At 38.4% G+C, this 15,725-nt stretch overlaps 1 protein-coding gene across 1 annotated transcript; it reads left to right on the forward strand.

Moving 5' to 3' along the window:
- The first annotated feature begins 10,839 nt into the window (after positions 1–10,839).
- On the forward strand, positions 10,840–14,062 carry LOC135604754 (probable polygalacturonase). Its single transcript, XM_065094407.1, has 6 exons — positions 10,840–10,877; positions 10,971–11,333; positions 12,530–12,650; positions 12,924–13,098; positions 13,199–13,269; positions 13,359–14,062. Exons 1-6 carry the CDS (start codon positions 10,851–10,853, stop codon positions 14,060–14,062), a joined length of 1,461 nt encoding a protein of 486 aa, XP_064950479.1. The 5' UTR covers positions 10,840–10,850.
- Positions 14,063–15,725: the final 1,663 nt, after the last annotated feature.

The raw sequence follows: 15,725 nt of genomic DNA on the forward strand, positions 1-15,725 counted from the left end.
AAAGCCTTAGAAACGGAAGAGTAACCAAGAAAGATGCCTTCATCGGATTTAGCATCAAATTTTCCTAAGGTATCCTTTTCATTCAAAATAAAGCACTTACAACCGAAAACTTTAAAATAGGAAATATTTGATTTTTTGTTATTTCATAATTCATAGGGAGTTTTTGATAGGGACGGTCTTATTAGAACCCTATTCATGATGTAGCAAGCCGTATTCACGGCTTCGGCCCAAAAATACTTGGGTAGACTATGTTCATTTAACATCGTTCTTGCCATTTCTTGTAGGTTTTTATTTTTTCTTTCAACTACTCCATTTTGTTGAGGATTCCTCATAGTGGAGAAGTTGTGATTGTATCCATTAACTTCACAAAAATTTTGAAAGTCACGGTTTTGAAATTCGCCACCCTGATCACTCTGAATTGATGAAATCATGAAGCCTTTTTCGTTTTGAGTGAGTTTACAAAATTTAGAGAAACACTTGAAACACTCACTTTTGTGAGCTAAGAAATAGGTCCAAGTGTATCTAGTATAGTCATCCACAATTACAAACGCATATTTGCTTCCTCCTAGACTTGTCGTGTCAATTGGTCCAAATAAGTCCAAATAAATCAATTGTAATGGTCTAGTGGTGCTAATTTGAATTTTTGATTTGAAACTAGTTTTTATTTGTTTACCTAGTTGACATGCATCGCATACTTTGTCCTTAATAAACTTTATATTTAGAATTCCTCGTACTAATTCTCTAGATGAGATATTAGATATTAGTTTTATGCTTGCATGGCCTAGTCTCCTATGCCAAAGCCAAGCATCATCATTTAAAGCGGAGAAGCACATTTCATTACTTAGTACATGAAGGTTGATGGTGTAGACATTATTTTGTTTCAATGCAATCATAGTTATGTTATGGTTTGGTTTTTCAATAATACACACATTTGATTCAAATCTAACGATATAACCTTTATCGCATAATTGACTAATACTCAAGAGATTATGTTTCAATCCATCAACTAGTAAGACATCATCAATAGAAAATTTTAATTTGTTACCTATGGTTCCCTTGCCAATGATTTTGCCTTGGTTGTTGTCTCCGAAGGTGACATACCCTTCTTCTTTGCTAGTGAGCATAGTGAAATGATATGTCTTGAGCATCCACTATCGAGATACCATCTCTTGTTCCTAGCTTGTGAGTTCGTCTACAAAAGAGGATGATTTTTAGGTACCCATTTGATTTGGGGTGCCTAAAAAATTGATCCACTAACTTTGTTATTCATTATTGAATCCTTTATAGTTCCTTTAGGAACCCATATTAATTTTTGTGAACTAATTTTCCTAAATGAATATTTGTAGGCAATATGTCCAGATTTGCAACAAAAGTTGCATTTCATATAAGAGGAAACATGTAATATAGGTCCTTTTATGAAAGTGGTAGGATTTTGATGTAATCCTTTGACAAATCCAATTCCATTTCTATTTGCGACGTGACCCTTGTATGCAAGGATCATATCTAATCCTTTGCTACCAACCTTAAACTTGTTTAAGGTTTCTTTAAGAAGCAAATTTTTATTTTTTATTGCTTCTAAATGCTCACACTGAGAGCATGGAGGAGTTTGAAGACTATCAAACTTATTTTGTAGCAAAGTATGCTCTTTCTTTAAGATACTTAACTTCTTGCTAATAGTTCTACATTCATCAAATAATTCATGAAAAGTGATAGAGAGTTCTTCAAAAGATAAATCTTCATTAATTAAATCACATACCTCTTCTCCTAAAGCCATTAGCGCGTAATGAGCAACTTGCTCGGTGTTGGACTCCTCTTCTTCGGATGCGTTTGAATCATCCCATGTTGCCTTGAGTGCCTTCTTCTTTGATGTTCTCTTTTTGGCTTGAGGACAATCATTCTTGTAGTGTCCCGATTTTTTACACTCATAGCAAATCACTTGGTCCTTCTTGTGTTTAAATTTATTTTTTATATTATTTTTAAATTTATTCTTTCTTAAATATTTTTTAAATTTTTGAGTCAAAAGTGCAATGTCATTATCACTGTCCTCATCACTTGATGTTCCTTTCAAGTGATCTACTTGTGATGTGAGTGTCATATCCTTCCTGTTCTTTGGAAGGGGGTTCTCAAGCTCGTCATGAGCTTGACATGTCATTTCGTAGGTCATTAGAGACCCAATAAGTTCTTCAAGAGGGAATGTTTTGAGGTCCTTGGCCTCTTGAATGGCCGTAACTTTTGGATCCCAACTTTTAGGAAGAGATCTTAAGATTTTGTTTAATAGTTCAAAGTTAGAAAAATCTTTACCAAGAGCTTTGAGTCCATTGATGACATCCGTGAAACGGGTGTACATGTCTCCGATGGACTCACTTGGTTTCATTCAGAAAAGTTCATAAGAGTGCACAAGGATGTTGATTTTGGACTCTTTCACTCGGCTAGTGCCTTCATGAGTGGCCTCAAGAGTTCTCCAAATATCAAAAGTCGAATCATAAATTAAAACACGATTAAACTCAATTTTGTCTAGTGCATAAAACAAGGCATTCATAGCCTTTGCGTTTAAAGAAAAAACCTTCTTCTCCGATTCATTCCATTCGCTCATCGGAAGAGAAGATTTTTTAAATCCGTTTTCGACAATAGTCCAAAGCTCGAAATCCATGGAAATGAGGAAGATTCTCATACGAGTCTTCCAAAAAGTATAATCCGACCTATTAAACATGGGTCGACGTGTGATAGAATGACCCTCATGTATGCCGGAGTAAGCCATCTCTCTTGGGTATTAAACCAAATATGAGAGTGAGCCTGGCTCTGATACCAATTGTTAGGATCGGAGCGGCACTAAGAGGGAGGGGGGTGAATTAGTGCAGCAGATTAAAACTTCGGTTTTGATAAATCTTTCATACGATGAAAAACAATATCAATGGAAACCGATTTTAGAAGCTTGATAACTTAGAAACGTATGGAAGCGTAGTAACTAAGTAGAGAAGTTTGCAGTATGTAAATGGCAAGAGTAGAATGCAAACTAGATAACGCAGTAGTTTTTAAAGTGGTTCGATCAAAATGACCTACATCCACTTGCGAAGCCTTCTTCGAAGAGGCTTCCAACTTCCACTAGCAAATTTCTTGTAGGGGAAGGACTAATACCCCTCTTACAACCTTTACAAGTGGTTCACACTCTTACAATTCTTTTCAACAAGATGGGAGGAGGTGAACACTTAAGCAATATGAAAAACAAGACTTGCTAAGACTATTCTAAGGCTCTTAACTCAAACTATTGCTTTTCAAAAGGTTGTATTCTCAGCTGAGAATTGAGGGGTATTTATAGGCCCCAAGAGAATTCAAAATTTGAGCTCCAAATTTGAATTCCTTTTGGGTTTTCGAGACTGGCGGTGCCACCGCCTGTTAGTGTCTGACACTGACAGAGTACAGGCGGTGCCACCGCCTGTCGGTGGCTGTGCCACTGCTTGGTCTCGGATGCTGGGCAGTGCCACCGCCTGGCTCTCAGGTGCTGGGCGGTGCCACCGCCCAGTCTAGCGGTGCCACCGCCAGACCCTTCTATTCACTGGTTGGACTTTTAGTTCAGCCCAAACCAAGCCTAATTTTGGGCCCGGTTGGCCCTTATCCAGGATATAGGATTATCTCTTAATCCTAATCCTAATTACATCCGAACTACATAACCAAAAAAATAAATCCCAAGCAAGTTTTCAACCACGAACGTCGAGTCTTGTTCCGGCGAGCTTTCCGACGAACTTCCGGCGGACTTCCGATATGCCCTCGGATTTCTTCTGACGGACTCTCAGCAAGCTCCCGATCTTGTGACGACTTCAATGAGTAGCCGAGCCTTCTCAGTGATCTCCGCGAACCTCCGACGATCTCTTCGATGAACTTCCAAAAATTCCGACAAGTTCCCGATTTCTTCTCGGTTGGTTCTGACAGCATCTCCGACGATTCTTCGAACTCTTAAACGTCCATCAAACTTGACTTTGGTATTCTTACTTTATGTTTTATGGTTATCGTAGTTAATCCTGCACACTTAACTCAATAATATGGATTAGATCAATTAACCCATCAATTGATTTTATCATCAAAATCTGAGATTCAACACTTGGTAGATCAAATCTAATCACAAGCTAAGTTAAATGATCAACATGCAAGGCAGTCTCGCCAATAAAATATATCCTACATAAAACATTATAGAAGTCAAACAAAAAATGAAAGTGTTAAAAGGGTGCAATCTGATGTAAGACCTGTGGAAAGATGCTATATTATACAAGGCTACTATATCAGATGATGTGAGCACCAATGAATTTTTTTTTCTCACATTTAGATAAGAATTTAAATCGATAATATACATGAATAATTTATGCATCATAAATCAGAAAAGAAAAGATCTAAGGTATTTAATCTCAAGAACTTAGGTCTGATATCAAATGTAAACATAAAATCTATAATATGCTATATGTAATATGAAAAAAAATTAATTCAAAATTAAAATCAAATAATAATATATCGGATCTACAATGCATATCTTTCGGTGTCATCTTGGAAAAAACTTTATGAAATCTATAGGGACACCATCTTCGGATCTAAAATCCACTATATGTCAATCGAAAAAGAGAACTAGATTCTCTTTTTTTCACTCTTTATATTTTTTTTTCATATGACGACTTAGATTCGGAAGTTCAATAAAAAAAAAAGTATTAAAAAGGTGTAATCTCGCAATTTACCCTAGTTGGATGTGATACTAGTTACAAGGCTATTGTATCAGATAATGTGAGAGCCAATTAAAAAAGAAATTCTCATGATATGGTTCAACGTATTGTTAGAGTAACAATAATTTCAGAAAAAAAATATGCCAAAGGGTCAAGCCAAAACATTATAATGATAACAAATAGGGCTGAAAATATTATAATGATAACAAATAGGTCTGGTGTCATGATTAAGAAAGTAGCAACTATTGTACAAGCCTATAAGGGCCAACTTGAAACAAATTAATCTTAATATGATGATAATCAATCCATTTAAGTTTATTAGTGTTGGGAAGAAACCTGTTAAAGCGGAATAATTCTTTCTCTCTTTGTGTATTAAAATAGGTTCCTCATCAAAATACCAACTTGATATCCAAAAGAAAATATCAACCAACACAGCATAAACAATAGAGCAAAAATCAATCACACAATGAGACCAAATCTTTTTAACGTGGAAAACCCAATGTGGGAAAAACCACGGGACCGTAGTCCACCTCAAACTTTCACTATCAATAATAATGATAATAGGTTTATAGTATGTCTTCTCTAGAATAACTAGAGGATCACTATAATATCAAGAATATAGATCTTGGCTCTAGCATATCATCAGGATGGATCTCCTCAAAAGAAAATTCTAGGTCTCACTGAGTGGATATTGTAGGAAAGTGCCTTAGAGAGGGTAAACTACAGATCAACACCGTTAGGATTGTAGAGTTTGCCGCAAGGATTCTCCACATAAAATTTGGGCTGAAACTAATAACGTTTGGCCACCGATCATCAAGCAGAAAACTCAGAAACCTAATATTTCTCTCTCTATTTTTCTCTCATCTTTCCTCTTCGCCGCACGCTGCACGCTACAATCTCACTGCGCATGCACACCCGCTGCCGTCACCCAATTTTGCCCTTTCTCTCTTTCTCTGATTTGGGCTCGAACAGCCCAATTTGTCCAAGCTCACAAATGGGCTGGACCCAACAATTCTCCCCCTCCATCTCATATGGTGGGCTGTACCAAGCCCGCTCTTCACCTATATGCTTAAAGTTTCTCCTTAGGCAAAGACTTTGTCAATATATCTGATCCATTCTCATTAGTATGCACTTTTTCCAACTGTAATTCTTTCATCTCAAGCACATCACGAATCCAGTGATATCTCACATCAATATGCTTGGATCTAGAATGGTATGTTGAATTCTTGGAGAGGTGAATGGCACTCTGACTGTCACAGTAAACAGTATATCATTTCTGTTTCAAGCCCAATTCCTGTAGAAACTTTTTCATCCATAAAGCTTCCTTGTAGGATTCAGTAATTGCTATATATTCTGCTTCTGTGGTTGATATATAGAAACTTTTTCAACACACTTCTATAACTTAGACTGCCAAGAGATTGCTCCTCCTGCAAATGTCATCAAGAATCCCGAAGTGGACTTCCTGGAATCAGTATCACCTGCCATGTTTGCATCTGTATAGCCTTCTAACACAGGTTCATCACTGCCAAAACATAAACACAACCTGGAAGTACCTCTTAGATATGTTAATATCCATTTCACTACTACCCAATGTTCCTTTCCAGGATTAGAGAGAAATCGACCGACAACTCCAACTGCATGAGCTATATCTGGCCTAGTACAAACCGTACAAACCATAGCATATATCAAACTGCCTACTACAGATGAGTAAGGCACTCTGGACATTTCTTCTTTTTCTTTCTCACTTATAGGACATTGTTTCGAATTAAGCTTGAAATGACCTGCAAGTGGGGAACAAACTGCTTTGGCTATACTCATATTGAATCTTTCAAGAACCTTTTCAATGTAAGTCTCCTGAGATAGCCAAATCTTTCTTTTCTTCCTATCACGAAGAATCTTCATGCCAAGTATTTGTTTCACCGATCCCAAGTCTTTCATGGCAAAAGACTTACTTAGCTCTCTTTTAAGCTTTTCAATTTTTCCAACATCATGGCCAACAATCAGCATATCATCAACATATAGCAATAAAATAATAAAATCATCATCTGAAAATATTTTCATAAATACACACTGATCAGATGTGGTTCTATCATACCCTTGGCACATCATAAAGGAATCAAACTTCTTATACCATTGTCTAGGTGCCTGTTTGAGTCCATATAAGCTTTTCTTAAGCTTACATACCAGATTTTCTTTTTCCTTGACTTTGAAACCTTTTGGTTGCTCCATGTAAATTTCTTCTTCTAAGTCACCATGAAGAAATGATGTTTTTACATCAAGTTGCTCAACTTCTAACTTCAAGCGGGCAGCCAAACCAAGAACAACTCGGATAGAGGACATTTTCACAACTGGAGAAAATATTTCTTCAAAGTCAATACCTTTCTTCTGACTGAATCCTTTCACAACTAATCGTGCCTTGTATCTTTGTTGTGAGCTATTGTTTTCAGTCTTCAATTTATAAACCCATTTATTCTTGAGAGCTTTCTTTTCTTTAGGCAACTTTACCAAGTCATAGGTGTGGTTCTCAAGCAAGGATCTCATCTCTTCTTGCATGGCTTTAACCCACTCATTTTTATTCTAATGTAGAATAGCTTCTTGGTAAGTTTCTGGCTCTCCCCCGTTAGTAAGCATAACATACTCATATGGACGATATCTGGTAGAGGGTTGTCGCTCTCTAGTGGATCTTCTCAATGGAATCTCAATTGGTGGTGGAGGTGCCTGTTCAGTTGGTTCAGCATCATCAACTGTAGGTGTATCATCACTAGTATTCTCATCACAATCTTCTTGTTCATCTCCCCCATGATCATCATGAACTACAAGTGAAGGAATTGGACCCAAACTCCAAGGAATATAAACAGTGGTCTGGCTTCTCAAAATTATCACCATCATCAAACAATTGGTCTTCAAGAAACACAACATCTCTGCTTATAATAATCTTCTTGTTCACTGGATCCCATAATCTGTACCCAAACTCTTCATGACCATATCCCAAGAAGATACATGTTTTTGCCTTATTATCAAGCTTGGATCTCTCATCTTTGGGAATATGAACAAATGCTTTACACCCAAAGACTCTCAAATGATTATAAGATATATCTTTTCCTCTCCATACTCTCTTTGGAACATCACCTTTCAGAGGAACTGATGGAGAAAGATTTATGAGGTCAACTATAGTTCTCATAGCCTCCCCCCAAAATGACTTTGGTAACTTGGCGTTGGAAAGCATACACATAATCCTTTCTTCAATAGTTCTGTTCATCCTTTCTGCCACACCGTTCTGTTGAGGAGTTTTAGGAATGGTTTTCTTAAGCCCGATACCATAGAACCTGCAATAATTCTTAAAAGGACCCTTGTACTCGCCACCATTATCTGATTGAATACACTTTAGTTTTCTACCAGTTTCTCTTTCAACACTGACATGAAACTCTTTGAAAACATCGAGTACCTGATCTTTAGATTTCAAAGCAAAAGCCCAAACTTTTCTAGAATTATCATCAATAAAAGCAACAAAATAAAGAGCACCTCCAAGAGTTCTAGTTTGCATAGTACAAACATCAATATGAACTAAATTAATAATATCTGATCTTCTAGATGATGGATATGTTTGAAATGTAACTCTATGTGTTTTTCCAGCTAAGCAATGATCACAAGATTTAAGAGATGTACCTTGCAACTCTGGTAAAAACTGCTTTCTAGCAAGAGTTTGAAGTCCCTTCTCGCTGATATGTCCAAGCCTCTTATGCCAAAGATCTATACTTTCATCTTTTTTAATTGCATTAATCTTTCCTTTGTGTAGCTTAGCTTCCATGACATAAAAAGAGTTAATCTTCTTTCCTTTTGCCACAATTAGAAAACCTTTAGTGAGTTTCTATTTACTTTCACCAAAATAATGTGCAAAGCCCTCATCATCAAGTCTACTTGTAGATATCAAGTTAAGATGAATATCTGGATCATGCCTTACATCTTTGAGTATTAATTTGCTCCCAATACTAGTCTCCAAGCAAATATCTCCAATACCCACAATCTTAGATGTACCACTGTTTTCCATTCTGACATTACCAAAATCACCAGCAGTATAAGATCTAAAGAAATCACCATTAGAAGTGACATGAAATGAAGCACCAGAGTCAATTACCCAATTACTGTCCTGAGCTACAAGGCTAACACAACCTTCATCACAGACAATAGTGATATTACCTTCAGCAGCAATTGTATTGGTCTCTTTCTCATTTTTCTTCATTTCATTCTATTCTCGCTTCCAAAACCTACACTCTTTCTTCATGTGACCTGGCCTGTTATAGTGAAAATATTTGATATCTCTTCTAGACTTGGATCTTCCTCTATATCCATGTGGGTTTCTGCTATGACTTCTTCCATGTCTTTCTTGTTTTTCAGTAACAAATGCCCCAGAAGAAGATTCACCTTGTTCTTTCCTTCTGGCATCTTCATTTAGTAAACTGTCTTTAACCATATCTATGGTTAGAGTCCCCTTTGGCGTGGAGTTACAAATAGTCACCACATACGTTTCCCAACTTTCTGGTAAAGAGCTGAGAAGTAATAATCCCTGCATCTCATCATCTATATTCATTTTTATAGCAACCAACTTGTTTGCAAGACTCTGAAATAGACTTATGTGCTCAACAATGTTATCACCATCTTTATACTTCAAATTTACAAGCATTCTGAGGAGAGAAATTATATTTCCCACTGTCTTTTTCGCAAAGAGGTTTTCTAACCTTTGCCAAACAACATCAGCTTTGGTTTCATCTGAAATATGCTCATGCAAGTTTATATCCATCCATCTTCTAATATAGGCAATAGCTTTTCTATGTTGAACTTCTCATTCTTCATCGTCCATAGTAGAAGGTTTATCTTTAACCTTGATAGGCTTATACAAATCTTTGCAATATATCAAATCTTCCATCAGACGCCTCCAAGTGGAATAATTTGATGAGTTCAATTTAATCATACCATCTGACTGTTCCATTTCAATCACACAAGAAAAACTAGCACCAAACAACCTGTTGCTCTGATACCACTTGTTGGGAAGAAACATGTTAAAGCGGAATAATTCTTTCCCTCTTTGTGTATTAAAATAGGTTCCTCATCAAAATACCAACTTGATATCCAAATGAAAATATTAACCAGCACAGCATAAACAATAGAGCAAAAATCAATCACACAATGAGACCAAATCTTTTTAACGTGGAAAACCCAATGTGAGAAAAACCACGGGACCGTAGTCCACCTCAAACTTTCACTATCAATAATAATGATAACAAGTTTACAGTATGTCTTCTCTAGAATAACTAGAGGATCACTATAACATCAAGAATATAGATCTTGGCTCTAGCATATCATCAGGATGGATCTCCTCAAAAGAAAATTCTAGGTCTCACAGAGTGGATATCGTAGGAAAGTACCTTAGAGAGGGTAAACTGCAGATCAACACCGTTAGGATTGTAGAGTTTGCTACAAGGATTCTCCACATAAAATTTGGGCCGAAACTGACAACGTTTGACCACCGATCGTCAAGCAGAAAACTCAGAAACCTAATCTTTCTCTCTTTATTTTTCTCTCCTCTTTCCTCTGCACGTCGCCGCACGCTGCACGCTGCAATCTCACTGCATATGCACACCCGCTGCCGTCACCCAATTTTGCCCTTTCTCTCTTTCTCTGATTTGGGCTTGAACAACCCAATTTGTCCAAGCCCACATATGGGCTGAACCCAACAATTAGAGCACAGAGACAAATTAATTCATGATAGCTTTTGTCAAGTACAAATGGTTAAGACTTTACGATTTTATTATTGTGGTAACAAAAGACTTATGTGTTGCTTAATAATATGTCAACTAAAATATATCATTAGAGTAGGACAAATCACATTTTAAAGGAGAGACCAGACTGTCTCAACAAACATGTTATTTTCAACCAAGGACAATATAACTATCTAAAGTTATGCATACTCTAGTTTGTAGTATAAATAATCTATAATTAGCTCGAATCAACATACTGAAATTAACTAATTAGATAACATAATTTATAATTAGCCTTACCCTCTCTCTCTCTCTCTCTCTCCATCTCTCTCTATATATAGAACAAGAGCCGAGCCGTGGAAGCATTCTGTTTCGACACATCTCTCTGACAATGGAGCACTCGCAGCCAATATTCCGTGTAACACCTCTTCTCCTTTTCTTTTCTTTTTCCCAGTAATCCTATCTCAAAGCTTTAATCCTTCAAACTCCAACTTTTCTCGGTTACGTGTAGGTGTTGATGATTTTAGTGCTGTGGACGGTGGTAACAGCGGCGTTCATAGGGATCGCTGAGGGCCATCGCCACCACCGGTGGGCAGGTGGTGCGACGGAGCTAGAAGCCTTCCACTATGCGACGGCGTGGGCAGGAGGATGCCGGGCCCACGTGGCCAGCCTGACGGACTTCGGCGGGGTGGGCGACGGGGTGACCTCCAACACGGCGGCCTTTGCGGCGGCCATGGCCAACCTTAGTAAGGTGGCGTATGACGGCGGCGCGATGCTGGTGGTGCCGGCCGGCCGGTGGCTCACCGGGCCCTTCAACCTCGCCGACCACTTCACCCTCTTCCTCGACCACGACGCTGTCATCCTCGCCACTCAGGTCCGCCTCCCTCCTCCGCCCCCTTCCCCCACCTTCTCCTCCATCTATTTTGATGTAGAGTGCATGTTCATAATCGTTCACGGCTTGTTTGTCATTACCATCGCCTGTATCATCCTCGGTGGTGATTATGGCTAGTAGCCCTTCCCATCGAGTCCGTTCATCTGACAGCTCTCGCCAGATGAACGGTGACGATGAAGAATAGATTCGTCACTGGTGAGCCCCACCAGAACGTTACATAGCGAGTGTATACTATTCTAACGTTTCCTTCATCTCATCTCCAAGGAGAATTCACAAGTCTAATCCGATGTGCATTGTCACCGCTTTGGACTGATGAGGGAAAAGAAGTGAACTAAGCCACTACAAATCTAAATTTGTCTTGATAATATTAATTTCTGAAATATTTGCAATTTGTACGGTAGATTTTTGACTATTTAGTATCTCTACTTTGATGTCTCAAAATAAGAAAACAGTAATATTTGTTTTGTTTTATTATTATTATTATTATTATTATTATTATTATTATTATTATTATTATTTCTCTTGTATGTCATATCTGAACATCAATAATCTTGGATTAGAATCCACATAAAAAATTTCCTTTCAAATTTCAAGATCTTGAAGATTACGCTCCAAAATTAATAAGTTTTAATTGAGAATGGCATTCTTTCCGTGTAAGAACTTTAAAGTAGGAAAGGATGCGAGGAAACCAGCATAAGAATGGAATGCAGTGTGGACCTTGCCCTTACATTAATTTTAGGCTCCACCATCAGTCTAAAAGTTAGGCGGATGACTTTCTAACACAAAAATGCTATTTAGACTCTCAAAACACAAACTCTCTCTTTGATATTTTGTAGGAAAGAGTACTGTCATCCAATCTCTCGGTGTTTTCTTTTTGACTAAACCTTGTAGATCTGTGTAGCTAATTGGGTTTCCTGAAGACAGCAAAACTCTATTAATGCTACAAACTTGGGAGAACAAGTTAGATTTCAACTGCAGCTTATATAACATAAATTTCTATTCTGCAATCCCATTTTATGGCTTCTCACACTGCAACTTGGACAGCATTGCTTATGAATTGCATGGATACTCTTTTTTTTTTTTGTTTATTGGTAGCTAATAGAAGCTTTAATACTATGTTCTTTTGTTCAATCTGCATCAACTAAGACAATTCATATCATGGTGATATGCTTATGCAGGATATCAACGAGTGGCCGATCATTGACCCTTTGCCCTCCTACGGTAGAGGAAGAGATGCGGCTGGGGGTAGATATAGTAATCTTATTATGGGATATAACCTAACCGATGTGGTCATAACAGGTAGTATATACGTTGCATATTTCCAGTACTTCTATCACATTACTTCTAAATTCATAAAGCCTCAGTCGTGTTGTCATTCCATGATCCCCTAAAATTTAATAAAAAAATTATTTTTAATCAAAAACTATAATATTTAATTCAGTTTATGATGTTTTGGCGTGCTTTGATTGACAAGAAGACACATATATATCATCATCTAACTTGTTTGCATCATAGATGGGGAACAGAATATAATTTGATTGTGATGCTAACAAGTTTTATTGTTATTTTTAGGGAATAATGGAACTATCGATGGACAAGGTGAAACCTGGTGGAAAATGTTCCGTAACAAAGAACTCAATTACACTCGTGGATACCTCATTGAATTGATGTACTGCAAACAAGTGCTGATTTCCAACATTACATTGGTTAACTCTCCATCGTGGAATGTCCATCCAGTGTACAGCAGGTTTATATTAATAATCTACTTTCAGAACACTTGAAGGCTTCTTTTGCTTTCCATTCTATTGTTACAATCTGATGTTAACGTGAATGAATGCACTGTGCAGCCACGTAATCGTCTCAGGCATCACAATTCTTGCACCGGTCAACTCTCCCAACACTGATGGGATCGATCCAGGTGGATATCGTACCTACATTTACTTGGGTTGTAGATTCTATGTTGCTGTTTCGATTGATTCTTTTTGGTGGTTTCTCTCTTCTTCGCAGACTCATCCTCCAATGTCCGCATTGAGGACTGCTACATAGTCTCAGGCGATGACTGCATCGCCATTAAAAGCGGTTGGGATGAGTACGGGATTGCATTCAACATGTCAAGCAAACACATAGTGATCAGACGGCTCACCTGCATCTCCCCCACGAGCGCTGTCATCGCCCTGGGAAGCGAGATGTCGGGAGGAATCCAAGATGTCCGGGCCGAAGACATCACGGCCATCCACTCCGAATCCGGCGTCAGGATCAAGACGACCATCGGAAGGGGAGCTTACGTGAAGGACATATTCGTGAGAAGAATGAATCTGCACACAATGAAGTGGGTCTTCTGGATGACGGGCACCTACGGGCAGCACCCGGACGACAAATTTGATCCGAAAGCCATTCCGGTGGTGCAGAATATCAGTTACAGCAACGTGGTGGCCGAGAACGTGACCATGGCCGCGAAGCTGGAGGGGATTCCCGGCGCGCCCTTCACCGGAATATGCATCTACAATGTGACGGCGGAGGTGGTGAAGTCGAAGAAGCCGATTTGGAACTGCACCGACGTGGAGGGCGTATCGAGTCACGTGACGCCCACTCCCTGTGCGCAGATTCCGGAATATCCAGATCGTATAACGCATTGCCCCTTCCCTGAAGATGATCTACCTGTGAATGGTGTTGGGCTAGAGGAGTGTGCTTATCAGAGAGCCAAACCATGAGTTGAGATGCTTTCTACAACTCATGGTTTAATGGCATAACCTATGATGTCCTGAAGCTTGGCAGATTAAAATGTTTGCCTTGAACAAAGGCAGATGTAATTCATCATATATCATACTTGGGAGGAACAAAGGCAGATGAAATATCCAATAATATTTCATTGCTATAAATATGGATTATTGAAAAAATAAGACATGTTATTTATTTGAATACTTTTCTTCAACTTGGAAGTGTTATATTCTTTATTTGATACGAATAGTTAGAAATGAATTTTTCAAAGAGAGGATGACTTATGATTGTCACTAAAACGATTGATTTTATCCCTAACATTTGAATTCATAACCCAATGTATCTTCACTTTTAAATACCACGTAAGCACCCTATGTTGTAGAGGACAGGTCGATTTATTTGAGGAGAACTTTTTCTATGATCATATCTGAATCATGTTATGCATGAACAGGCTTCGTTAGATCCTATAGAATAAAATAAGTGAGGTGGGATGATTCGATATTCTATTTATTCCACTTCCTTATTTACAGTATGGAAACATATTCATTTCCTCTTCATCGATCCAAATCTATAACACTATCAGAGTGAAATAAGAGATCTAAGGAAGAACATTGGTTGGACTTTATTAGTAACAAGTAAATATTTTGTACGTAAAAAAATTAAGATATTAGGGGAATAAACACCAATAAAAAAATATGTGGCAATCCAAAAAACACTTGATTATGATCAAATTTATAAGCTGACTTGGATATCGAGCATTTACCTTTAAGAACTAAATTAATTGCAATAAATAGTCGCAACCCTAGAAAATAGAATTTAGTAAATCTTTTCTTATATAGAGTCATTATATATGATATGTGAAGATATGTATGAAAAGTAGATTTTATACGGATCTATTTTTTCCATTCATTTCATTCTTGCTCGAGCCAAATGATGAAAAATTATCATATTTGGTTCCTTCAGGGGGTGGATCCATAAGAATTCACCTATCCCAATAACAAAAAAACTTGACTAGAATAATGTTAGTGAATAAGTATACCATGGCTGATGAGTCAGTACGGTTTGGTCCATGGGTTAATGTCGGGAGCCTTTTGTCAAGTGAGCTGGATGACGAAGTGGTCGTGCCCTCGGGAAGGGATACTTATTGGCGTTGGTCGGGCTCCGGCCGATTGACAGCTCATCCTTGCACGTTGGATGGTGACCCCTGAGTTGAGATGCTTGTGGCTTACGGGTGGTCGTTCGCTTGCAAAAATGGCCCTCATCGGATGATCCCCGACGTTGGCCCCTTCGATGAGCAAGTCAGTAGTGGGTGGATTGTTTTCTATTTTTCTTCCCTCCTCTCCCCTCTGGCCAGATGCCGGCCAGGGGCTTTATACTATTGTACGAGGGTCGGTGGCATATCGGTTCAGCATGGCTGCTGATCCTCGAGGGATGGGATGACACTTCTGACCGACCACCATCTCAGGTGGTGTGCGGAGTAGCATCAGACAGCACCACCCCGAGCTCTCGGGACGGGACATATGGAACAACTTCTTGGTACAGTTCTGACTTGGTGTGTGATGTTAGCTGTGACGTGTCTTGGGCCCAAAATACGTTGTATCACTTCTCCCCTCCCCTCCAAGGCATGTCGTCGGGTCCTTAAAGGGTCGGGTAGCA

This window comes from Musa acuminata, chromosome BXJ2-2 (assembly GCF_036884655.1).
Source record: "Musa acuminata AAA Group cultivar baxijiao chromosome BXJ2-2, Cavendish_Baxijiao_AAA, whole genome shotgun sequence".
Lineage (NCBI taxonomy): Eukaryota > Viridiplantae > Streptophyta > Magnoliopsida > Zingiberales > Musaceae > Musa > Musa acuminata.

Bases quoted from the DNA above. Each gene is read 5' to 3' on its own strand.
- LOC135604754 (XM_065094407.1), top strand. From the start codon at position 10,851: ATGGAGCACTCGCAGCCAATATTCCGT. The intron at 10,878-10,970 runs GTAACACCTCTT...GGTTACGTGTAG, and splicing joins ACTCGCAGCCAATATTCCGT to GTGTTGATGATTTTAGTGCT. The intron at 12,651-12,923 runs GTAGTATATACG...TGTTATTTTTAG, and splicing joins AACCGATGTGGTCATAACAG to GGAATAATGGAACTATCGAT.